The sequence below is a fragment of the Thalia democratica genome, chromosome 2, assembly GCF_965202585.1.
Source record: "Thalia democratica chromosome 2, ktThaDemo2.hap1.1, whole genome shotgun sequence".
Taxonomy (NCBI): Eukaryota; Metazoa; Chordata; class Thaliacea; order Salpida; family Salpidae; genus Thalia; species Thalia democratica.
The window spans coordinates 86,424,685-86,450,302 of NC_139166.1; the positions used below are offsets into that span (position 1 = coordinate 86,424,685).

The 25,618-nt window shown below is 26.2% G+C and overlaps 1 protein-coding gene across 1 annotated transcript; it reads right to left on the reverse strand.

Moving 5' to 3' along the window:
• Window positions 1-1,155: 1,155 nt before the first annotated feature.
• LOC145829317 (uncharacterized) lies at window positions 1,156-19,595 on the reverse strand. Its single transcript, XM_082937082.1, has 21 exons — window positions 19,309-19,595; window positions 18,740-18,883; window positions 18,289-18,444; window positions 17,887-17,946; window positions 17,678-17,752; window positions 17,177-17,404; window positions 16,768-16,901; window positions 16,371-16,477; window positions 14,031-14,123; window positions 13,586-13,692; window positions 11,824-11,964; window positions 11,264-11,473; window positions 11,094-11,156; window positions 10,532-10,690; window positions 9,924-10,226; window positions 4,880-5,169; window positions 3,978-4,071; window positions 3,509-3,672; window positions 3,269-3,362; window positions 2,590-2,676; window positions 1,156-1,375 (listed from the first exon to the last, which is right to left on the reverse strand). The coding sequence occupies exons 1-21, from the start codon at window positions 19,579-19,581 to the stop codon at window positions 1,289-1,291; spliced, it is 3,069 nt and encodes a 1,022-aa protein (XP_082793208.1). The 5' UTR covers window positions 19,582-19,595; the 3' UTR covers window positions 1,156-1,288.
• Between the last annotated feature and the right edge of the window lie 6,023 nt (window positions 19,596-25,618).

Consider the following 25,618-nt stretch of genomic DNA (forward strand, 5'->3'; position numbering starts at 1 on the left):
TGAGGAGGTTTTTAGCTGAAAACATACTTTTATAGATACAATAAAAAGATTTTCGAGTAAAAACTTAGAATTAGGCTCTTTAATTAATTATTACTCTGATGGTACTTCATCACATTTTTTGCTTTAAAAATTGATTACTGCAATTTTTTGAATAACACACGAAGACTGTTTTCTACACAATGCGGCCCGCGAGCAACTTTATTCAGAAAAATTTACCTAAAACTTATAAAAGGTTGCCGACCTGGTTTAAAGAATTTTTGGCTTTAAAGAATCAAGTTTTTATTGGAAAATATGTACTTTAAGTTTTTTTGTATAGTTACTTTTCCCTCTAGTTATAAAAAACTAGTTTTTATGCTTCAATTTTTGTTCACATTTACTTATTAATAAATCGTCTTACTTATTATCAGCATTTTCACTAACTAAATTCTACTTAGATATTTTAAACTTTAACTAAGAGAGCAAAACAGAATTTATAAAAATCTATGAACTTCAAGAATCAAAGAACTATGTATAAAAATTATACTAAATAAACACTTTTATAATAAACAGTTTAAATTTAAAAAAATAATCTAACAAAAAACGTACAAAAGTTATATAAATGGATCAGAGCGAACGAAAACGAAATACAAAAAATTAATGTTTTCTAAATTTCTTTTTAATCAATAAGCCTAAAAATTTTAGAAAATAACAACTATTAATATTTAGACGCGATGGTTTTACGATCACAAAATCTAACTTTCTTATTTTTTTGCAAATATATCAGAGCATATAAAAATGAAGAAGTATAAAACAAAAAAATATATTTATAATTACTTATTAAGTCAGACAATATGAAACTTATTCAAAATAACAGCTTTAATATTTGAACGCAATTTTTTTACTATTATAAAAACTAAATATTAGTAATTGTATATAAAAATTTCAAAACAATTAAATTTTTTAAATTTAAAAAGAATGAAGTCACCAAAAAAACAGATTAAAACTTGAAAATATCGTTTCCGAAGATTTATCAATAGAAAAACTACAAAATTTTAATTATAAACAAAACTTTTAAGGTATCAAAAACATTTAAAACAAATAATTTTTCTACAAAATCAGTAAAAGTTTTAAAGAAAAAAATTATCAACAAACAGCTCATTCTTAAAAATATCGAATTCCAGTTCATAAGATAGCTCGTAATTTACTTAAAATTGTTTTAAAGTCACTTGTATCTTTTAAAAAGGGAACATTAAGTCAGAATATCAACTTAAAAGTATTTTTCATAATAATCATAATTTGAGCGAAAATATTATTTTTGCTTATTTTCGAATTTATTCATAAAATTTTTCATTTTTTCAAATTGTTTCTTCATATCATTCATTTCTGCTTTCAAACTCTGAAAATATTCAAAATACTTTATTTAAAATACAGTACTCACCAAAAAAATTACTTTACTGTTAAACAAGATGCATGAAAAGTTTTGTGAAAATTAAGAGCAGAATTAACAATTTTTTTTTATTTTTTTCAAATTACAAGTTTCTAGTCTATTTTTGAAATAACGTTAAACTTAAAGTCTTAAATGGTTTTAAAAGTTTTCAAAGATAGTGTAATTCTACTTTAAATGTGTTTTTTATTATAGAATGTATTGATATGATAAAATTTTCATATCTTTTCTAGTTTTTGTTATTTTACATATAAAATTGTTTAATATTCCAGGTCTTTAGTGATTTTTGTACAAAATTACAGGTTATTTTTGTTTAATTGTTAAATTCTAGATATTTCCAGGTTTTTTGCTAACTCTTTAAAGATAGAATTATGATTATAATTTAAAAAGTTATTACTCTAAATCTAAAACAAACAATTACCCATATGGCTTTGTATGGTTTACATGAATTTTTTTTTTATGTGACAATTTTAAAATTAATACTCAGTAACAGGTTTGCTAAACATTTTTTAGGAAAAATTTTTCGAGGTTTGTTAAGTTCTTCAATGTTTTTAAAAGTACAAGTAATTTTTTTGTCACTTTTTAGTACAAAGTTCAATCTAAGGTAAAAAGCTGGCTTAAAGAGGACAAAAATATTGAAAAGATTATGTAATTCTATTTTAAATGTGTTTTATAATAAATAAAATTTCATAATTACACGATTTTTTTAATTATAGATTTCCATATCCAATCCTAGTTTCATTATTCTACTTATAAAAATTGTTTAAAATTCCATAACGTTTTAGGTTTTTTAGTTTTTTTCAAAACTTCTCAAATTTCAGGTTTATTGTTAACCCTGAGTAACAAGGCAAATGATAAAAATTTACTTGATGAAAAACTCTTTATAAAATAAAAATTAAATAAAAATTCAAAATTTTATAAAAAAATTATACTTGAAAAATGTTAAGTTCAAAAGGTAAAAGATTTCTTAATAATAAATATATGTTTTTATATTTTAAGCCATATACAGTTACAATACTTAACATAAAAAAAAATGCTACAACAAGCTTATAAAATGGTTTCAAAAATTACAAAAGCCTTAATTTTTTAACCCCATCATAAATTTACTAAACATCAATACATACTTATATGTATTCGTATTAATGTATTTTTTTTTTTAAACATACTTCTGCACTTCTTTCATTTTCTTGTGGTTGTTGCCCAGGTTCGATTTGTTGGGTTTTTCTTTCTGAAGTCTGTTTTGCTTCTAATGCCTGTTTAAATTAACAATTCCAATAACTTTTTTATTAGCTGTATTTTTCAGGCTCGCCAAATGGTTTTTGAAATATTTTTCCAGGTTTTTAAAAGTAATCATTTTTTCGTACAATTTTATAATAAAATTACATTTAAGGTATAAAACTGTCTTAAAAGTATCAAAAATATTGAAAATATACTGCAATGGTACTTTAGATGTGCTTTAAAATAGATAAATTTTAATTAAAAAAATATATTTTGTGTATGATAGATTTTTTGTTTCTAATCTAGATTTGTTTTAAATACCAGGTTTTTATTGGTTTTATTTAAAATTCTGGAGTTTTTTAGAATTTCTCAAATTCTAGGTAACTTTTGTCTAAATTTTTAAATTTCAGGTATTTCCTAATTTTTTGGTAACCCTAGTTTTTTTAATTGTTTTTTAAATTTAATAAAAAATAAAACTGCTAGTTTTTTAATGTTAAAACTATTTAAGTTAAAAAAAAAGATAATTTTTAAAATGGTCATTGTTTAATATTGTTATGATAAATACTTTCTAAAAATTTTCCACATAAGTAATTTTAAAGAAATGTACGCTTGAGAAATTGTACTTACATGTTTTATCAGATATCTGTATTGGTATTCATTTTTTAGCCATTTTTTAATGAATAAGTCGGTGTTTTGTTGCGATGGACTTTTGTTGTACACTCTGAAATAAATTTAAGTTTAATTTTATATCTTATTTTCTACTTTAAATAAGTATATTGTTTCTGAAATGACATTAACTAACTTAAAAAAAAATTAAAATTAATGATAAATTTAGGATTTCGGAATAACAAACATTCATAAACTTACTTTTTGAAAAAATTCTTGATTGCTTCCTCAAGACCTTGTTCATCAACGATATTAACAAAACCAACTTGTACAAAAAAATCAATTAATTTTCCTTGTTCGGCAAATAATTGTGACAATTTCGATTTGAATTTTTTCTTTTGTTTTGGAGGAGTCTGAAAACTGGACTGTAAAGAAAAACATTATAAACATTGATAATTATTGTTATAAAAAATACTTACATTGTTTTGGTTACGAAAATCTTGAAAATTCATATAACCATTATTTAATATGTAACACCATTAGACTTTCTATTCACTATGAATGCTTTCTAAAGTTATGTATTATCAATATTCTGGTAAATAGATATAAATACTCATTGCATTACTCAAAACTCTTACAAATGAATCTAATTTTAATCTAAGAAGATAACCATGTATATACTTATACAAGTAGTACATATTAAAAACAACATTTAAAATTTAAAACTAACGTTTTCTATGAGAGTTCTGTAATGTTGTTCATTTTTCGACCATCTTGTTTTGAATATTTGTATGTGTTGCTTTGAGGCATTTTTCTTTAATATTCTGAAAGTTGAAGTTATTTAACTTATATATTTTTATCATTAAAGTTTGTGAGAAAAAACATTATATTTACGCATGTATATTTGACTAAATGAACTTTAACTGTTCAAAATATATATTCAATCGTTTGCTAACAAAAGATCCTAGTGAAACAAGTTCACTGGAATATAAATAAAAACAAATAATACAGTAATCTTCCTTTATTGTACCAACATATGTTTCTGTGTGTTAACTAATCAACACACTTCAACTGGGTTCTGTAAAAAAAATATTACTGTAATATGAGAATAGAAGCATTGAATAAAGTAGTTGAATACATGTTTTCATTGAAATAAAAATAATTTACTACAAACTTTTACAGGTAAATGATTAATAATACTAATAATAAACATGTATACATCTACTTTATTCTATGCTTCTATTCTCATATTACAGTAATTATTTTTTACAGAACCCAGTTGAAGTGTGTTGATTAGTTAACACACAGAAACATATGTTGGTACAATAAAGAAAGATTACTGTATAATTTGTTTCTATAAAATGAATTTTATGATTTTATGGTTAAAGAAAAAAGAAAAAAATATTATGTAAACAAACATTGATATTTCTTTATTAGCATAACAAAGTAGTGAACAAAAATCATTATCTTTTTTTATGTGAAAAATAAAAAACTTAATTTAAACATCACAAACTTAAATGAAAACTAGTAGTCTTGAAAACTAAAAGAACAAATAAAGTTAATTAGAACATAAACAATATTACTATTTATACAAGTTTTAATAACTTAGCCTACATGTCACAAAATACCAACTTGGTCAAAAACTGCTGAGCGGCGAAGTCCAAATCGTTCTCTTCGATCAAACCCAAGAAATCAAACTCGACGAAACTTTCAACCAGCTTTTCTTCCTCTTCGAACATCTTGGAAAGTTTCGACTTGCAAATTCGCTTCTTGTTCAGCGATGATTCGGCTGATTTCAACGAGACTTTACTTTTACGCGCTTGAGATTTTAGGGAGTCTTTTTTCTTTGAAGGGGAATTTTTTTTTACCTTGGGAGAGGACTTCGTAGCCACTTTTCGCCTTGGGGATGTTAACTTGGAAACCTGTTTAAATTTAATAGGATATATAAATATGCCTGTGGTAAAAATTGGGTATTGCATATTTCAATATTTAGCATAAATTTTTAAGGTATCAACTAATTTTTCTAGCTACAGGATTGTCATCATTAAAGATTCAAAAGTTTAAGGTAGTCTGAATTTATATGAAAGACTAAAGTTATTTTGCTTGTTCAATCAAATTTCATTAAGTGTACAACTACGCGAGAATATAACCTTATTGAATCGTTTTAGTTATTTATAAAGATGTATAAAACAACAATAGAAAATGGATTACAATACAATGAGCTACATAACTCTACAAACACTCTAATTTATTTAAAGCACAAAAAACATTTGAAGGGGTAAAAAGAGCATTAAATCTTCTGAAACAAAATCAAACTTTATTATAATTAAAAGGAATTTTAGCTCAGCAAATTCATAAAATCTAAAGCAAAAACCTTAATCAAAAGGGTATGAAAAAGCACACAAATGTTTTTAAATTATTCAGAAGTTCATGTTAAGTTCATCTAAGCTAATCAAGAATACTAATCGTCTGTTTTTTTTTACGATCTACTTCACTTTAATGTCTTTATGGCTAACACTGTTACTTTCATTCAAGGCAAGGGGCAAAAGGATAGTATAAATATTCAAGAAATACAAATTTTATGGCTTGGTAGACTTCTATGGCTACCATGAAACGCCTTTGAATCAGAACCGTTTGACATTAAACTGTACAATCTTTTTATGTTTCTCTGTGTGAGTACCCGTTAACCAAAAAAATCTGATTATAAATTGATAGAGTCGTAGCACCGCCATTATCACTCCTTTCATATTTTCGAGGATAAGCACTTCTTTGATAGCAGTAGGCATTTCTTACCAATGTAAATGGGCCGCAGCTTTTTATATCTCTGGTTGAGAGTTTCTGAAATCTTCATAAATCTTGTACGAAGCGCCTCTTCTTTGAGCTTCAATGCTTTAAACGTGGGTCTAACTGCTGAAATGGTGAACTTACCTTGCTTGTTTTTAAATGCGATACCATTTTTTCAGCTGGGGATGTTTGAAAATCGCTATCAGGAGTATTTCTCTACTTAGGAACTTTAAAACTTATTATTGTCAAGGTTCCTGATGCACCAGTATTAGATCTTAGCAAACTTTCTGTTTGACGGCTAATTCTGTTCTTCTTTCTTATCTTGAATCTTTCACTCAGACAACTGAATCTTCATCATCAGTTGTTGGAATTTCCCTGTTGATTATTGGATTTTCTACGTCGACCATTTTGTGAGTTAATGTAAACAAGAATTCAATTCAAAATTTGAAAATAGTTCGTAAAAAATAACTCTTTCAGGGTTGCCACTGGTTTTTGGCAAACTTTCTCCAAGTTTTCTGAATTTATTTCAGGTTTTTGAATATACACGTTTTTGGGTCTATTTTTAGCTTAAAGTTAATTTAAGGTAAAAAAAATGTTAAATAGTATCAGTACATTTAAAAGATACTTTAAAGTTACTTTAAATGTGTTTTTTTAATAAAAATGATTTGATGATGATAAAAAAACTATCTATATGATAGATTTTTGGTGTCATATCGAAATTTTACTACTTAACATGTAAAAATTGTTCCAGATTTTTAAGGGTTTTAGTTCAAAACTCCAGTTTTTTTTTTAATTTCTCAACTTTCTTTCTTTTACTAAACTGTCAACTTCCAAGTTTTTCCAAGATTCCTGCTCGTTATTAATTCGTTTACATCACGCTTACATCACATACAGAAGTGCAAATAAAAAATAGTCTTGTTATTGTCTAAAATAGAAGTGTCAATACAAAGTGATTATTTGAATACCGATGTATATCTTTTAAAAGGTTGCAATACTTCATTGGAATGGTCAAATTGAAAAATTTAAAAATAAATATAAAATCATTACAAATTCTGATAACACTTAACTCATAAATTATAGCTTTAAATGTTTATGAGGTTAATACTCTTTTCTATATATATCTAAATTGCGCATTAAAACATTTTAAGATAGCTACACACCATAAAAAAAATGATACTAAATTAATTGACAATATTATAAAAACACCTCAAATTAATTATTTTAAAGCAAGAATCAAATGTTTTACCAAAATATAAACTCATTTAAAGTTAAATTACTATTTTTAAGTTAATATCAAAGCGTTCCGCGTTTTAAATTGTAATCAAAACAACAAAATATAACGCCGACCAGGTATAAACAAACGATAACAATAAATCAATTATGCCATAGTTTTCATATTACAATTTTTTGTTAAAGGTATCAACTAAGATCTCTTGAGTTATTCTTTACTTATCTGAGACACTACAAAAGCTTTCACAAATATTTAACTATTTCTTAGGGTTATTTTTAACGCGATAGAACTAGTTTGAGTGTCTAAAACAATTAAGCATTTTGTTTAGTAATTGCATTTATCACTAACCACAATTGGCATATGATTGTAGTTTATCGCCAGTATTTCGTAAATAATGATTATTTTTAATACAATATTATTGTACGTATAATAATACAACACATACAAATTTACTACCTACAGATTTTATTATTTTAAGCACTATATTGTTTAAGGTCTATGTCGAATTAAAATTTCGATCAAACATTGAGAAAATTTGTTAGTTTTAATAAATTAAACACTAACAATATTAGTGTATTAATTTTCCAAAATTGTTAACAATTAATAATAAATATTAGATTAAAGATGTTTCTTGGTTCTCACTAGTTTACGTTTAAAAACCACTATTGAATAAAAATCTAAATAAGTTCTATTTGCTAAAGCGTCAAACGAGTGTTTTTGTTCATCAATATATTTTCATATTTATTTAAATATTAATGAATCGGAACTTTACTAAAGTAAACAAGAACCAAAATGTTGAATTTGATAGAAAACTTTATTTTAAACGGATCGCTTTCGGTTAGAATAACAAATTGATTTTGTTCTAATTCCGAAAAATTCACACAATGCCAAGGCGAAACGCGTTCTGAAAGGTTTAAAACACAAAACAAATATTTGATAAAAATTTGAAGTTTTTTTACAAGATAAGAATTCTAAAAAAATACAACTTTGTTTTACACTTAAACATTCCTAATTCAAAGTTACACTTGGCAGCTTTTTAAATTGGATTGTCCTTAAATCAGGAAAAGATCTTAACGTTTCAGTATGTTACTATTATTATATTATATTGTTTATTGTGCAGTGTTGAACTCAGGCATCAAAACCTGAGCCACTTAAACAGGACACACAATGAGAAAAAAAGCATTTATTTCAAAGTTACAACAAAAAATAAACATAAACAAAGTATTAAACAAAGTAAAATTATAAAACAAATTGTTAACAAAACTTAACTTATTTGCTGTATATAAAAGGCGATAACTAAATACATACAAACACATTTGTAAATGAAAAAAATAATAAGAGTTAATTAACAGTCTGTTAGGGGGGAGGCGTAGGGAAATAAAACAATTACTATTACAAATAGAAAAATGAAAAAATCAGTAGTTAATTTAGATGAGATAAGCATTATGAAAATTTTATTTTACTATTTAAATTTTTTTTTTAGTTTATTAAGTTAAATGTTCCACCTTCTCACACAATACCAAGCTTATAGGGAGACACTTAACTTTCTAAGCACAACAGCATTCAAAGAAAATGAACAACTTTTAGCATTTTACAAGCAAAAGAAATATCGAATTTCCACTCCAGTTTTTAAAAGTCAACAAGTTTTATTTTCAACGCAATACTAGCGTGATTTATAAGTAGATTAGTATAACGTATGAATTTTAATGGATACTTTAATTTTTAAAGAATAAAAACACAAATTTCTAAATCTATCAAAAAAGTAAAGATGAAATAAATGAAGTCAATAATAACGAATAGGCAGAGAGATTGAGCTAAAAACTTATGGAGGCTAACTACTTATCAGTTTTTCGCACTAATGGACACATTAAAAAAAAAAAACAATTAAATGAATAGCAAAAAATGAAAACGAGCAAATAATTTGCGATGTTAGTATTAATATTTTGTATTATTTTTACGTTGTACAATTTCTAGTTGATTTATGATTTAGCAACATTGTATAAGTTTTAAGATTACATTAAATATGATTAATCTTAAACTATTTGTTTTATTTTAGCTAACTTAGTTTATAAAAACTAAATATATTTATTTATTTCTAACTAAAAGTTTTAGTCTTTTCATATTTTAGTTAAATGTTTTACATTTCTACATTATATTTTATACTAGATAATAATTAATTAAATAAACTGCATAAAACTCTTTCCGACAGTGGTATTCTAAATAAATTTAATTGCAAGCTTTATAGTGCTGAATTTGCAATATGAAGCTGATTTTTAATTAATTTTTTACTAAATTGTACACAAACTACACAAGGTTATTCTATGATTGATTAAATTTATTTGGAACTCTACAAAAATTGACTAGAAAAACTAATATTTAAAATTAAACTCTTGATCTAATGAAGCACATAGCTGCTATCATAATACCTTACTTTGTCAATATGGAACAATTAATCAAAGAAATTTAGAACCAGGCGAATCACTAGCGTAAAATACAAACAACAGATGTGTATCATAAACACCAACCATACTGGTATTTGCAAAACTTATCAGTATGAAGATCGTAATAACATCCAAAGTTTGGATCTAAAATATCAGTGCCCTGAGGATCACCGTATTGTAAAATATCAGTGCCTTGAGGATCACCGTATTGTAAACTAACTGTGTTCTGCTGATCAACATTAGAGTTGCAGTCCAGGGAAAGTACCTCCTCGCTGCCAACTACCTTGAGGTTTTGCTCCTCATTGCAGATCAGGTTGCTGCAGTCCCGAGGTTGGTCGCCCGAATGTCCGGTTGGAGGCGCTGTTTGCAGCAACTTCTGTCCTTCAACGATGTCCACCCGCTTGTTGGTGCTGAACAGGGCCTTGCATTGTTCCACTTCCTTCTTCAGCTTTCTCACCTCCCTTCGCCGTTTCTTCTCGCTCTCTTTGTTCTTCATCTTTTCCTCTTCCAGTTTGCAGACAATCTGAATTAAAAATTTGGTAAAAATTATGTTATGTTTTCGTCAGTAAGCTAACTGCATTGCTAAGTAATATACTTGACAGGGTTTCTAATATTAAACTGAAAATACTGGTTTGTAATAAAGAATTAATTGTATAGAAAATTATGTGTTGTGAAACATACGCTTTCTTCAGTATGCTTGAAGATTTTAAGTTTTCAGTATTCTTATTTTTAGTGGTCTTTACATAAAATCCAGCTATGGTATATGTAGTATAACTATCATAACATTTAAAAGTCTCAACTAAAAATCAGTTTCAAATTAATTCCAACCTGAGCGGCCTCTTTTCTAGTTTCAGCCATCAAATGCCTGGACTCGGCCAGTTCCTTGTCCTGCCTCGTCAACTGCTCGTCTTTCTCAATCAGCATTTTCGTCAGCTCGTCAAATCTTTTGTTCAACGCAAAATACTTTTCTTTCCAGTCACTACTGTCCTGCAGTTTAAAAAATTAATTATTTCATTCAACTGTTGTAAAATTCATACTCATTTGTAAAAAAGTGATCTGATTGAAATCTTTAAAAAATGTTTGCCATGAATGAAAACCAGAGTTTAGCTAGACATAAATTTATTTACACCACGCAAATAGTTTTATACAAATTTAAGTTTGTTTTTCGCATAAAGAGTTCAACTCTACTTCAAGGATTTTAAAAGCACTAACATTTCAGTTAATGGTGTACAGCTAGATGATGCTAAAACCGAATATTATAAAACAAACATTTTCAATTTTTTATCTTTTATTCTTTGGAATTCCGAACTATGCTACTGCAGCAATACTTATTAATACTGATGTTCATATATTGATAGTTAAGTTACTAATAAGACAAGTAAACACTAACATCGACTTTATTTGATTTATGCAGCAACCTCTCAAGTCCTGGGTGTATGGAAGGTTTGGTAGCCTGAAAATATTAGTAAATATATAAATAAATAATAATAATTCCGTACTTGGTTTAAAAATTTCACATACTAATAAAAAATAAATATTCAATTAAATATTAAAACATACCTGGTTAGGCATTTTTATTTTGTTCGGATCGTCACACTCAATGACCACTACATCGCTGTGGGTCGATCCTCCGCTGCTATTGGCCGATGCTGTTGGCTGACATTGGAAATCTTCGATATGATTGGCTGAAGACAGTAAATGTTCGCTGTGATTGGTCAAAGGCAGGAAATCTTTGAAAACTACTGCCGGAGAAAAGCTCGGCACCTGAACCTGCGGTGTTAAATGGTTTGTAAAAATTTGAATGAGTTATACAAACAATATAGGAATTTTATGGTCTACAGCAGGGTTTCTTAAACTTCTTTTCAAAAGGCCCCCTTTAAAAGTATCAAAAAAGCTTTGGCCGCCTCAGACAAGACTACTCAAAAAATTACCATAAAAAAAACTAAGCTTTGCATTTTAAGCTTGAGGTAATTTTTATTCGACACTTTTTGAAGGGGGCGATAATGGTCTACAGGTTCAATAAAAAAAAAAGAATTATTTTCATAATAGTTCACGTATTAAGCTTTGCAGAAAAAAAACTCAAAAATGTTATTTGGTTAGAAAAACATTCAAAAACCAACCACGTTTTTGGCAACTGGTTTTGTTTTCTTTCCGTTCACTGTTAATTTACGCAACTTTTTGTTGGGAGTTGCAAGATCTTCCAGAGATTTTCTCTTCCCATTGTTTTCGTCTGAACTTATTGCAGGGTCCAAAATATCAACCTTTTTTTAATGTTGATAACTTAATGTTTTAATCAAAAAACTGTGAACCGTAACTAAACAAATGAAAAATACCTTTATAATTTTTATTATCGCTTATAGCTATTAAATATATATGTATAACACAATTTAATAGTACAGGGTTGCCACAGAGCAAGCTTGGAAAAATTTCATAATTTTTTCCGGACTTTTTACTAAAATTTTCCTGGCTTTTCTAAAACCAACTCTTAATTTAAACTTATTCTGAAGTACATAGTCTAACACTTGAAATTATATAATGCTTTGAATCTAGTTTTGATACAGGTTAAAACAACAGTTTTTTTGCTAAATTTAATCATCAAACTTCCATTACATAACTTGAACCATCTGTGTATGATTGATGTATTTGCAATAACCAGCTCTATCAGCAAAACACTTGTAATATTATATTATAAACACAGTTTGTCGAAAAAACAACACAACTTTTTAGCATTTTCTAACATAAATGTATCTAAATAAACGAAACGACATCTAAGGATTTTTTACAATAATAAGTAAACTTAAACGTTACAAATACCTCTCTTATAACATATTTTAAAAACTTAAACAACTTTCAAAAAATTATAAACAGGTAAACTACACACATCAAATTGTTACATCAAATACTAAAATAACTGCTTAATTATAAAGAACTTAATTGTTTACTAAAAAAACTTTGGTTCTAAAATTAAGCTAGATAAACTTTTGTGTACATATCACAGTTTCACTATGGAAAGTGTCCTTGCTTCAGATCATCAATACTAAAAAGCTTACAAAATCTGCTTGTTCAAGTAGGGTATTTGTTCAATATGTTAGTAGAAAATTTTTGCAGTTTCATTAAGAATATTTTTTTATTTTTACCAGATGAAGCATTGGAAATTAAATAATTTTGTAAACTTCTAGAAAAATTTTGAAATTTTTATCAGACTTTAAAGGATTTATAATTAATTTTATATCATTTGAAGGTTTTGGAAAATAAGGAATTTTGTAAATTTAAACTGACAAAATCTGATTATTTTTTAATTTTGTCAAATTTCTTGACTTTTGCTAACTTTATTTTCAAAAAGCCCCATTTTTTCCTGACTTTTGTCATTTTTTTAAGTTTTTCCTGAATTTTCCTGATTTCCTGACCTTGTGGCAACCCTGATAATAGCAAACTTCCAGACATTAATTACTTGTGTTAGTGTAAGAACTTCTTTATTTTTTGGACTAAGGTTTAATTTACCCGCGCTAAAATCATTCTAGTTGAGGATGTTCTATTAATATATTCAACGCAAGAAACAAATTAAACTAACTTGCAAGTAAACATTTAACTTTTTTCAGTTAGTATACTTAGAGGTCGATCTGCAAAGCATATTTGCTGGGTCAGCAAAAAAGCGTTTTTTTTAATGTTATTTTTAACTATCAAAACTTTATTTTTCGATTAATTCTTAACATGTTAGGGTAAGGTTGGTTAGGGATAAGGGTGTAAACATAAAGATTTTAAAAAAAGTTATATAAATATGCTGACTCAGCAATTATGCAAATCAGACTAACCTTCAATTGTAATTTCTATTTATAGAGACTTATCTCTTAATATACAACAACTTTTTTTTTAATTACTCACCTCTGGTTGGTTTTGCACGCCATTATTTATCAGTTTAGCCTCTTGAGATTTCAAACGCTGCTTTGCCCCCGAAACTTGCCTCTTTGTGAAAACTCCCCTCAAGTTGCCTGCGAAATTTGTTTGTATACAATGTGAAATTACTAATGTACGTGGTCTCATATCAGTATTATATGATTATGTATGGATACCTTATATGGGTTTCATAAAGTATAAGTCACATACAAAAAACTATATACTACTTGAAACTATATACAAAAATTTAAGTAATTATAATTTATTTTCAAAAATACATGCTTTCTATTTTAAATTAGGAGTCAACAGTGTTTAATATTGCAGAAGACTCATAGTACAAAAATGCAATTTGACAGGTTTTGTGCATTTATAATGCTTATTAATTGAAACAAACTTTAATAAACTATCAAAATAATAATAATATTAAAGTTACCTGCTCCGTAGGCGATAGGGTCAAAATTTTCTGAAAGCTTTTTCTGGGCTTCTTCCAAGCTTTTAGTCTGTTTTACAACTTCTCCAATCATTTCTGTCAAAAACAAAAAATAATGTATTAATAATACACCATATATCACACCATCACAATTGTTTTATTAAAAACTAAAAGAAAAGGATAAAATAAATTTTAGATTAACAGAAAAATAAATGAATTAAAAATAATGACTTCAGTTATAGAGTGATTCTCTTAACTTGCTCAAATATGATCATTTTTGTAATGATGGGTGACAGCAAATGAAAAAGGAAAACAAAAAACAAATTTTACAAAGGTGGTTTAATAGCACTTACTAGCAATAAACTAAAAGAAAAAACAGATCAAGTGATTAAAAAAATATTATTTGGGTTAATTTTTTTTTACTTGATCCAAAAAATCTAAATGGAAAATATCTAAGCTGTCCATTTTATTTAACTTTTTTCTAGTTTTAAATTAGTATCTTGTATACAGTTGGTCTGGTTAAAATTAAGGTCATTAAGTTATTTAGGTAAAAGTTAATAATAAATAATACAAAATACTGCACAATTAAATTCAAGACAAGAGTGTATTTTCTTAACTTCCCAATTTTTAACTATCATACTATCATATTGACTTTTAAACACTTAACTATCATACTGACTTTAAAAATTTAGTATTAAATGATATAATACTGATGAAACGATTTTCAGATAAGTATAATAATAATATGTTATTTCCAAAACATTCACAGGGTTGCCAAATGTTTTTGAGATTTTTTTTCCAGGTTTTCAAAATTTCCTTCAGGTTTTTAAAAGTACACATTCCTGGGTCTATTTGTAGTTTTAAGTTAAATCTAAGGTAAGAAACTGTGTTAAATAGTGCTAAAAGATTAAAAAGGTACTCTAAAGCTACTTTAAATGTTATTGTTAATAAAAAAAAATTTATGATGACAAATTTTTTTAATGTATTTGATACATTTTTTGAGTCAAATCGAAGTTTTACTACTTAACATTTCAAAATTGTTAAAACTCTAGGTTTTTTTATTGGTTATGGTTAAAAACTCCAGGTTTTTCAAAGTTTTTTTTTTCAAAATATCTTAAATTCCAGGTTTTATAGCCTAAATTGTCTAATTTTAGCTTTTTCCAGGTTTCAAGGTTTTTTGGCAACCCTCCCATTCACAAAAAATAAAGTATGAAATTAATCTAGTTATTTATTTAATATACTTTAACTTATATACTATAAAAAAGGCAAAGTATGGATATATTAAAAATTGAGGTAATTAAATTTTCCAATTTAAAGATTTTCACCAATTTTAACTAAAAATATCAAAAATTTATTAGTTCTACCTTTTTCTAGCTTCCTTTCTTTACAAGTTTATTTATTACTAAATGCGATGTGTAATACTTTCCTATTTTAATCTTTAGTTTTTTCTACGTGTTAAGCCTATTAGATTTGATTTTTAATACTACATACAGAAAGTATAAGTAGAGTAAAAAATGATTAAAAAATACTAAGAATAGTAAGAACTAAAAAATACAGAATTAGCGCTTTAATGAAAATCACGCACTAAGAACATTTTTTCACACATTAGAAAAAAATAATTCATTTGTTAAAATTAAATTAATTTTAATAAACTGTTTCTTGCTTTTTACGCTAACTATGCATTTTAAGCTGACTCCAAACTGATTGGCCTTTATATATTTTTAAAACATTTAATCGTTTTGATAAGGTTTCCTTAAACGACCCATGCCCTTCTCTTAAGAAAATGTTTTATTATGAAGGCAATAACTAGAAAGTGAAAATTTAATTGGGTAATCAAGTAATAAATATGAAATGTTGTAAAAAGGGGTTGAGGTTATTTCTGAACAAGAAATGATTATAAAATTGAGTCTGGGAAATTAATGCAACAGAACATTTGCCTAAAGAATAAGGTTTGTTTCTAATTCATTACAAAAATCTACATACAAAACAAAAAGTAGTATTTCAATATGTATTACACTAAACAAACTTGTAAAGTGGAAAAGGGAGAACAGGTGAAAATTATAATAATAAGTGCTGAACACCAATACGAGTTTGTTCGAAATACAACAAACATTATAATAAATAAATATAAATTACTGCAACATATTATAACACAAAAAAGTAGCGAATGTTGACTTAAGTTCAAGTCAAAAGTAGTTATTTTTAGTCAAACATGTTTAAACTCACTGGTCTAATGGGTACTAGACCCTGCGATAATGTTTATACAAAAGAATTTCTATGAGACAAAAAGTAACCAAACTATTTCAGTTAAAGACAGTTATTTAAAGTCATGTGTGCACTCACTGGTCTGATGGGGTCTAATTCTCAACTTTCTGTTTTCTCCTACTTTGTGTTTGGGCGTCCCAATCCTGTGAATGGAAAGGTAGAGGGGGTTCACGTAGCCTTCCCACCTTTAAAAAACATATTTGCAATTTTTCGAAAAACAATGAGGTAAAAATAAAAGTACAACAATAAATAAAAACAAAAATAAATTTTATAACTTTATTGATTATCGTTAAAAATGTTATACTGTCAGCCAAACCTATTAATTTTACACTATATGGCATGAATTTGCAGAGTTTAAAATTCATCTGATAAAATTACAAAATTTAAATTGTATTATTAACATAAACTAGATTCACTCTATTCATTTTATATAATACGTACATTAATAAATTATAAATTTATAAAAACCACCAACTTTACAGGGCACGTTTTGCTCGTGATGCACTTCATCCTGAGCCTGATGGCGTGCTTCTTCCTTGAATAGAACGAGTTGCTGGTGTCTGTCAGCTCGCAGTTCTTGATCTTTTCGCAGGTCAGTTCGCGGAAAGCCTGTGAAAATATTGAACTTGAGAATTGAGTTTAAAAATTGGCAAATCAATGTAATTGTCACTGAGTAGGTTATCCGTTTATTGCAATGTGAACACTATTTAAGACTAAGGCATAAGAGGGTAAGGAATTTTTTATAATGTTGACCTTATCTAAAGCACCTTAGGTATGGTTATTTTTTGATGCTAGTTATATTCTTAACTCAGCATCAAGATAACCGTATTATTTTTCAAAGATATCAAAGCATTTAATATTTCTTTAAAATTAGAAATACTCACATCCAGCCATCCAATCTTCAGCGACTTTTTGGTCTTCAACTCATCGCTCCACATCCGGTTCCAGATGTCAGGAGTGACGGGAACCACAACAGAAGTGGGCTCGTTGAAGTTCTTCAGGTACTCACCGTCGTCATCATCGTCGTCAGGTTGGAAACTTTCACCGAGCACTTCTTCCAGGTTGCTCCAGTCAGGATCCACTTGCTGGTCATCGTTGCCATCTCCACCAACCTGAGTTGTTTTTGATTGAATTTGTTGTTGTAGAAAATTTATTTTTCACTTTTTTAAAATATTAAGCTGAAGTATTGAAAAATTAAACATAAGAATACTATTTAAAATGATACCTTAACATAACATCAATAACTGTAAAACATTTATTTGTTTTTTTTTTGTTGGATTACGATGAGGTAGATTTTATTAACTAAAAACAAACAATTATAAGTAAACTAATGCTTGCTAAGAAGCTTCTTGATAAGTTTATTATATAAAATACAACAAACTTACTATTGTGACTTTGTGGCAAACTTTGGAATCATCTGCTTTTGAGGTTCTTTTTCTTTTCGTTTTCGGCTGGAGACTCTATAATGACATCAAAAATTTTTTTGTAATTTTTTTTTGCTTCCTATTTATGTTAAGTTTAAATTTTTTTTAATTGTAACAGTACTATAATACATAGAAGTAGTAATAAAAATAATTAATAGCAAATAACTAACAGCAGATTTAAGCGTTGAACTGAAGAATTCATCTATGATAGTGATATTATCTATTTTGGCCTGGAGAAAATTTTATCTGTTATTTGTAAATTTTTAAGTTATTCACGTTTTGTTATTTACAATATATAATTTTTAGGTATTCACATTTTGTACTGTTATATTTCTTAAACTTTAAAACAAAGAGTGTAATTTTTTTATGCAAATTTTTTGGGCTCTGTACCATAATAAAAGGCAAGGACAACCAAAATAATATAAAATTGTCAATTTAAATTTTCTTTGAAACTGTAAAAACAATCTTAATATTTAATTCATTATAAAACAATGAGTTTTCTTATGCAAGTACTATAGGTACTGTTTTTAAAAAAAAGGCAATGACGAAGTAATACAATATTTTCAACTTACAGCTTCTTTAAAGCCACTGAGTTTTTGGGCAAGAGTGTCAATGTCCATCTTTTGTTTTTTTCCCTGCGATTTTTCCATTAGTTTTTCATCAGTGGTCATCTTCCTCTTCTTTGGGTTGAATGGAGTCGAACTTGCCAACGGGACAGAATCACAAACCTATTTTTTCAAAAAAAAATTGTTTTAACTTTATCTTTTTTTATTTTATTTTAGTTAGCACCCTTCATTTTAGAAAAGTATTGTTATTTTAAACAAAAAATAATAATAGCATAACTTTTTATAGCTCATAGTTTGTGATAACTTTGTAATTGATAAAAATGGTTATAATGAAAATCTATAATAAAAAAATTAGTAATAAACTACTAGTAATGTCTAAAAAAATTTTATTTCATAAATTATCTGTAAAGCAGGTGCATAGGTAAGTTAAAAATTGATGTAAAGTATAAGAACTTACTATTGTAACTTCATGGGTGACTTTTGGGCTTTCCTGTGAATTTGTGGGAATTTCCTGTGAACTTTTGGAAGATTCCCGAGAAATTATGGAGGTGTTTGTATTTTGTTGTTGTGACATATTTTCTGTAGTTTTTAATTTGCAGTTCTGAAATGAAAGCAGTATTTTGATAAAAAAATTAAAAAAGCATATTGTTAAGTTGTTGTATTTTAAGTATAACTTTTTTTTTCAAATATACAATTATTTATTAAAAAAAATATAAAAATATATTAATATACTAAGCTTCTCCTAAAATTTGAAAAGAAAAGTTTTTGAGGAAATATCTTGAATTTAAATCTATGTGCTATAAGTTCCTGACTTTTATAAAATATTATCTATTGTGATCATATTGTGTTCACAGATTTTTATTTCTAGTAAAACTAGAACTACAATAAATATTTAGTCCATTTTAATTCATACCACGACTTTAAGACATGGTTAAACGGAAATAAAATAAATCAAAAACTTGTTTCAAAACTACTAACATTATTTTTAAACTTAACTAATATTATACATAACTTTTATGAACCAACCTCTGGATTTTTCCTTTTTTCAATCTCCTGCGCAATCTTTCCTCTGTAATATACCTCATTCTTTTTCCACCTCCAGTAGATCTGTAATCCAGCCTTCTGCAACTCTGCCCTTCCGTAAGACTTTTTGTTCTTCAAATGTTTGTACAATAATTTAGCGCCGTTGTCAAAACTCTTTTTTTCAACAAACTCCAGGAAGTTGATGTCAACTGCTGCTTCAATAAACCTGTCCTCCTCGTTTTCAAAAATGTGGACAAGAAAATTTTTTTTGACCATGTTTTTATCTTAATGAAAAACCTGTAATCAGTGATGTTTTACACTTTTATATTACACTAAATACAAAGATTAGTGTTTGATTAAGTATACCTAAAAATTTTTATTAAGGCGATGAAATAAATTGGATTTAATAAAGCCATATCCTGTTGTAGGTTTTAATGCTTAAATTAGCTTTAAACATAGGCTGAGATGGTTTAAATTTAAAAGAAGTGAAATTCTTTGTCAATAAAAATGTATAAAAACAGTTTTTGAAAGAAAACCACATAGATATTTTTGTAATCATGCTTTTATTTTTGAAATATAAAACAACTCATAGTGTAAAACAATGAGTTACACAGCAAAAACAACTTTATATTAACAGTTAAAAATTTTTAAGGTTCCCTCAAACTTTAATATTTTAGCATGATATTTAGCTATAGAAACTGTAAACAGTGTTTCCAAACTTTTAAAAGTGTTTCCAAGACTTATATGGTCCCCTTAGCTTAAATGGGGCAAAGGGGATGTAACTAGTAAAAGGCAATAATTTCATAATTAAAGCTTATACTAGATATTCTGGTTTTCACTAGTCAAAGAGCAAAAAAGAAAAATATTAAGCTTATTCAAGAGTTTTTTAAAAACTAACAGAAGTTATCAAAAAAAAATAAGCTTAAGTATGTAGACAATTGTATTAGTGACAGTGAAAAAGTTAGCTCTTTTTTATTTGATAAATTAAATTCTGTACATGGTGCTATCCAATTCACCAAAGAAACTGAAGTAAATAATGAAAAAGTATTCTTAGATGTTTTGATAACATAAAAGAATAACAAATTTATCACATTGGTATTCAGAAAACTTTGCTCATGGTTTAACATCTAAATTTTCACTCTTATTAGAAAGAGGAGAAAAATTTATTTAAATAAAATCACAGAGCTAAAAAAATATGTTTTCCAGAAGTTTTTGAGATTGAACTTAATGTTATAAAAAAATTCTATAAGAACAGATATCCCAATAAAACTAGCAGATAAAACTTAACAATTCTGAGAAATGTCCAGTTCTTTTTATTTTACCTTATCAGATTGAAAGAAACATAAAGAAGTTTACAGAAATATTGTCCAGCTAAACCTAAAGCTATCTTTACATCAATTTCTGTTATGAGTCCTTAAGGTAATGACCTAATATCTAACAAACAGAAAAGTTGCATGGTTTTCAAGGTTTGAATGCTGTTGTTCAAACACTTATATTAATCTAACCTCTAAGCACTTAAAAACCAGAATTGAAGAGCATATTTTAAAGTGTGTAAGAGAACGTTATAACTATCAGCCAAAGACAATTAGTGTAACAACTTCAAATGCAATGAATAGATCTTCAATATAAGAACATTTAATTAAAAATCTCATTTGTAAAAAAAAAGATATAATGAAACAAACAACATTAAATGTATTCTATATTCAGTTTGATATTGGTGCTCACCTAAAGTTAACAGTAACCCAATAATTTATATTAATTACAATATTGTAAAATAAAGCCAATTAAATATTTTTTATCATAAATAAAATTAATTCTTACTATGCATTTAAGTAGCTTGTTTTAAACAAAGTATCATTTTAGATTAAATATATTTGGCTCAAAACTTAAATTTTAGACAAAAACTATGGTTATAAAAGACTAAAATTAAAATATTTTTTCACTTTGATATTGGTGCAACATCATCCTATAGAATTACCTAATTGTTTTATATTGTCAAATAAAAGTGATCAAATACTTTATAATAATTAGCTATTGATTAGTGGGTTTAATTCTATTTATTTGTATAACATTTATTTACAACCCAAAGTTATGGTTAAAAAAGACAACAAATATTATAAAATTTCAGTTTGATATTGGTGCAACATCATGCTAGGTAATTACCGTACTGCCTTAATGGTCTTAGATTATGTTTAAAATTAAAAGAGACATCGAATATAATGTAATTTCAGCTTGATATTGGTGCTCCATTATTCTAGGTAACTGTGCTTACAAATATTGGTTGATAAACATTTTGTTTTTCTCCACACCAATCCATTGACCATAATTTGTGATTGTTCACTTTTTAAATTCCTCCTTAATACAATAAACGGATTTTACTCACTAAAGATAAAGTTTGATTTTAAACTAAGTTTTTATCTGTTTTTTAAACCTTAAAAACATTAATTAGAATGTTATTGTCAGTTAGGAACTCACAAATGATCATTTTCTAATTTTTAAAAACTTGAAAGATAAAGTCTTTTATCACATCTTTATACATAACTAATACAAATCTTCAAAAACACATGGTCAAATGATAGTGCATTTTGACAGGAATTACTCATTTGATTTAGTTTTTCTGGAAAGAAATAACATTTACATAAGAATTTTCACAGGTATTTTTTTTAACTTTACAATAAAAAAGCCAAAAAAGGTTACTAGAGTTAATTAGAAGCTAACAAAATTAACTTCTGTAGAAAACTTTATTAAGTTTTCATAGTTTAAATTTAAAAAAGCATTACAATGAAAATTATACAAAAATTATTTATTCGAAATTTATTAAAACCAACAATAGTTTTCGTTCAGCCTTTTTTTCTGATAAAATGGCATAAAAAGTAAACTTTGTACAAAGGACTAAAATAATGTTTTAAAAAGTTTTAAATGTTGAATATAATAAACATACACAAAGTTTCTTTTCATAATTAGTAGTATGCAACTATGTTTTTATAAAAACGTTCTGTTCAAACTTTAATTGATATCTTTTTGGTATAAATATGTATAAATGTCAACTTGTAACTTGAATTAAAATAATAATTTAATAGGGTTGTTTTAGACTTAAAAATTATTATAAAAATTATGTGTGCTTATAAACTTGGCGTGTCTGGTTAAAAATGTATAACCGAGTATACTCACAATTTCCACCTGCGATAACGTCCGACCCATACAATTACTACCCAAATTTTTTCATTACTTATTTGTTTATTTATTTCTAAATATCACTGTTACCCTTAACCCTTGTCCCTTACCCTTGGTCAGTAAGTGGTTTTCGGGTTTTATCGGGTAAGATTTGTGCAGGTTAAAATTATGCGCGTGAGGCAATCGAACGCGGGTTAAAACGAGCGTTTCCATAAGACCCATAGAATAAACGCTACTTTCTTTAATTTGTAATTATAATAGATGATTATTACTTTCACAATCTGTTATGTTATGTTCTGCAATGAAAATTACATTATGGTAAGCTAGGATCTTAAGTTAACTTATATTCCATTAATCTAATTATCCAATGTATGTTTTAATTAACCTAAACTATGTTTGCTTATAACTTTGATGAGTACTTCTTTTTTTTAATGTTTATCGATAAGTTGCAAGAATATTTTTCCTTTTTTAAATCATTTCTGGGAGTTTTTTTTTAATTATTGGGTGGTTTGATATTTAATTGATATATTTAACATCAGAGTTTTCCTTACAGTATGGCATGTAGTATTCGTCGTCATACCGGTTTGTATAGAGACGACGGCCTTGCTATTATCGAGCAAAAAAATAACCAAACTTGAGAAAATACCAAAAAGAAGACAATAAAACTATTTAACGAAGTCTAATTCAAAGTAATTATTGATATCGGCACAACCACATGCATTTTTCTAGACACAAATTAAAACATTATTGATTTGTCTCTTTGTTTATTGTATGTTAGTAGCTTGTTTATCTTTAACTTTTGAGCCACTAATGTTTTTTTTATTAAAATAGCTTCACGTTCAGTTTTTTGTAAGAGCTTAAGATCATAGTGTTAATTAAGTATTTTATTTAAATTCTTGATTAATTTTATAATAAACATAATTTACGATGTCTGATTTACTTGTTTTGTTTTGCTTTATAGCATCTTCCATGTTTTGTTTAATTTTTATTTTTCAAATTTAAAATGTAACTGAAGATTCTTTAAAGGGTGAAACTTAGTTTTGCAAATAAAAATCTTGAATAGTTAATCTTGTGTATGTTCATATCTGCTATTAGTATCGTTCTACTCGTTTAATAAACTAAGTTTTTGTTAATTTTCTAAGTCTAGAAATGTTATTTAATTCTATGTTTATTCTTTTGAGTTTTAGGCTTAGACCAGAGATGTTAAATCGCAGAGCACAAAATCCCCGCAGTAGAATAAAAAAAATAAAATCCCCGGAAATAGAATTAAAATTTCTTATGAAAGAAAAAGCTGTATTTTACAAGTTGAGAACATAAAAGTTTCATATATTCAATTACACCAACATATTTAAAACCATATTGTTTTTATAAATATGAATGCCTTAAATGTAAGTTTATGTTTTTTATTTTCATAAGGTTAATTTTAGTCACTTTATTGTTAATTTAATCATAACTACCTTTTAACCTTATAGTTGTAGGTAATGTTTGGTTAGAAAAATTAAAGAAAAGTATCTTCCACTTGTTTAAATGGTTAATAAACTAAAAACATTGTAGCTTTGGAACTAATTGATGTTAAGTTAATTTATTATTTGATTTTTTTTTCCAAAAATTAGATGAAATAGACAAATTTTTTTTTCTTATATCCTACTTTTATCAAATTATTTGAATTTTTAAACTTGAAAATATAGTTTGATTATTATAATTTTTTAAGATTCATTATAAATTATTTTATTAAGACATAGATTTCACTTAAAAGTAATTTGAATATAATTTATTATTTTTGTTTACAAACTTGAAACTACTATTTGCTAAGTAGAAATCTATTTAAAATTTTTAATTTTTAATGTGGCAAATTTATTGAGTCTTTTTTTATTATAATTAGGTAATTTATCTAAAAAAAAATTATACCTGAAAGTTTTAGTGTACAACTCAAGGTTTTTACAACTAGTTTTGTAAATTAAGCAGAGTTGAAACAAGGTCAGGAAAAGTCAGAAAACTCAGGAAAAGCAGAAAAAAAAGACAAATAACAAGAATAGTAAGGTTTTTTTTTAACAGTCAGGAAGTTTAACTAAATATTAAAAAATACCAGATTTTGTCAGTTTAAATTTACTGAATTCCTTATATTCAAAAACAAGTCTTTGATTGGTAAAGAATTAATTAAAATTTTTTAAAGTGTGATTAAAATTGAAAAAATTTCCAAGAATTTTACAAAATTACTTAATTATCAATGCCTTCATCTTGTAAAATTAAATGAATATCCTTTATAAAACTGCAAAATGTTTCAATTAAAATTTTGTTAAACTACCCTACTGGAACAGACAGTTTTTGTAGGCAGTATGATAATCTGTAGCATTTTTTAGTAAAACAATGATAATACACAAGAGTTTATCTAGCATACTTTAGAATTGAATTGTTTTTTGTTTAAGTAAATAAATAATTTCATTCTAATTAAACACTAGGTTTAGTGTATTGGGTAATAAGTTTATGTTTATAATTTACCTCATTACAATTTTTTCAAAATTGTTTTAATTTTTTAAATAAATTATAAAAGAGGTGAATTTCATGGTTAAGTTTAATTATTTATAGTTTATTGTAGAATAGTTGTTTTTAAATATTTTTTACATAAATAAGGGTAAAATATTTACTACTAATTTTATAATTATTGATAAGATGAAATATAAAATTGAAAGCTTTATTAATTCCTTTTATTAATATAATTTAATATTTTTATTAACAAACTTGAAACTACTATTTGCTTAGATGAATTCTATTTTAAATTTTTGATATGGCAAATTCATTGAGTCTTTTTTTATTATAATTAGGTAATTTATTAAAAAAAAATTTATATTTGAAAGTTTTAGTATACAACTCAAGGTTTTTACAACTAGTTTTGTAAATTAAGCAGACTTGCAACAAGGTCAGGAAAAGTCAGAAAACTCAGGAAAAGCAAAAATAAAAACAAGTAACAGGAATAGTAAAGTAAATCTTTTTTTGAAAACAGTCAGGAAATTTGACTAAATTAAAAAAAAATACCAGATTTTGTCAGTTTAAATTTACTAAATTCCTTATATTTAAAAACAAGTCTTTGAATGGTAAAAGGTTAATTAAAATTCTTTAAAGTGTGATTAAAATTGAAAAA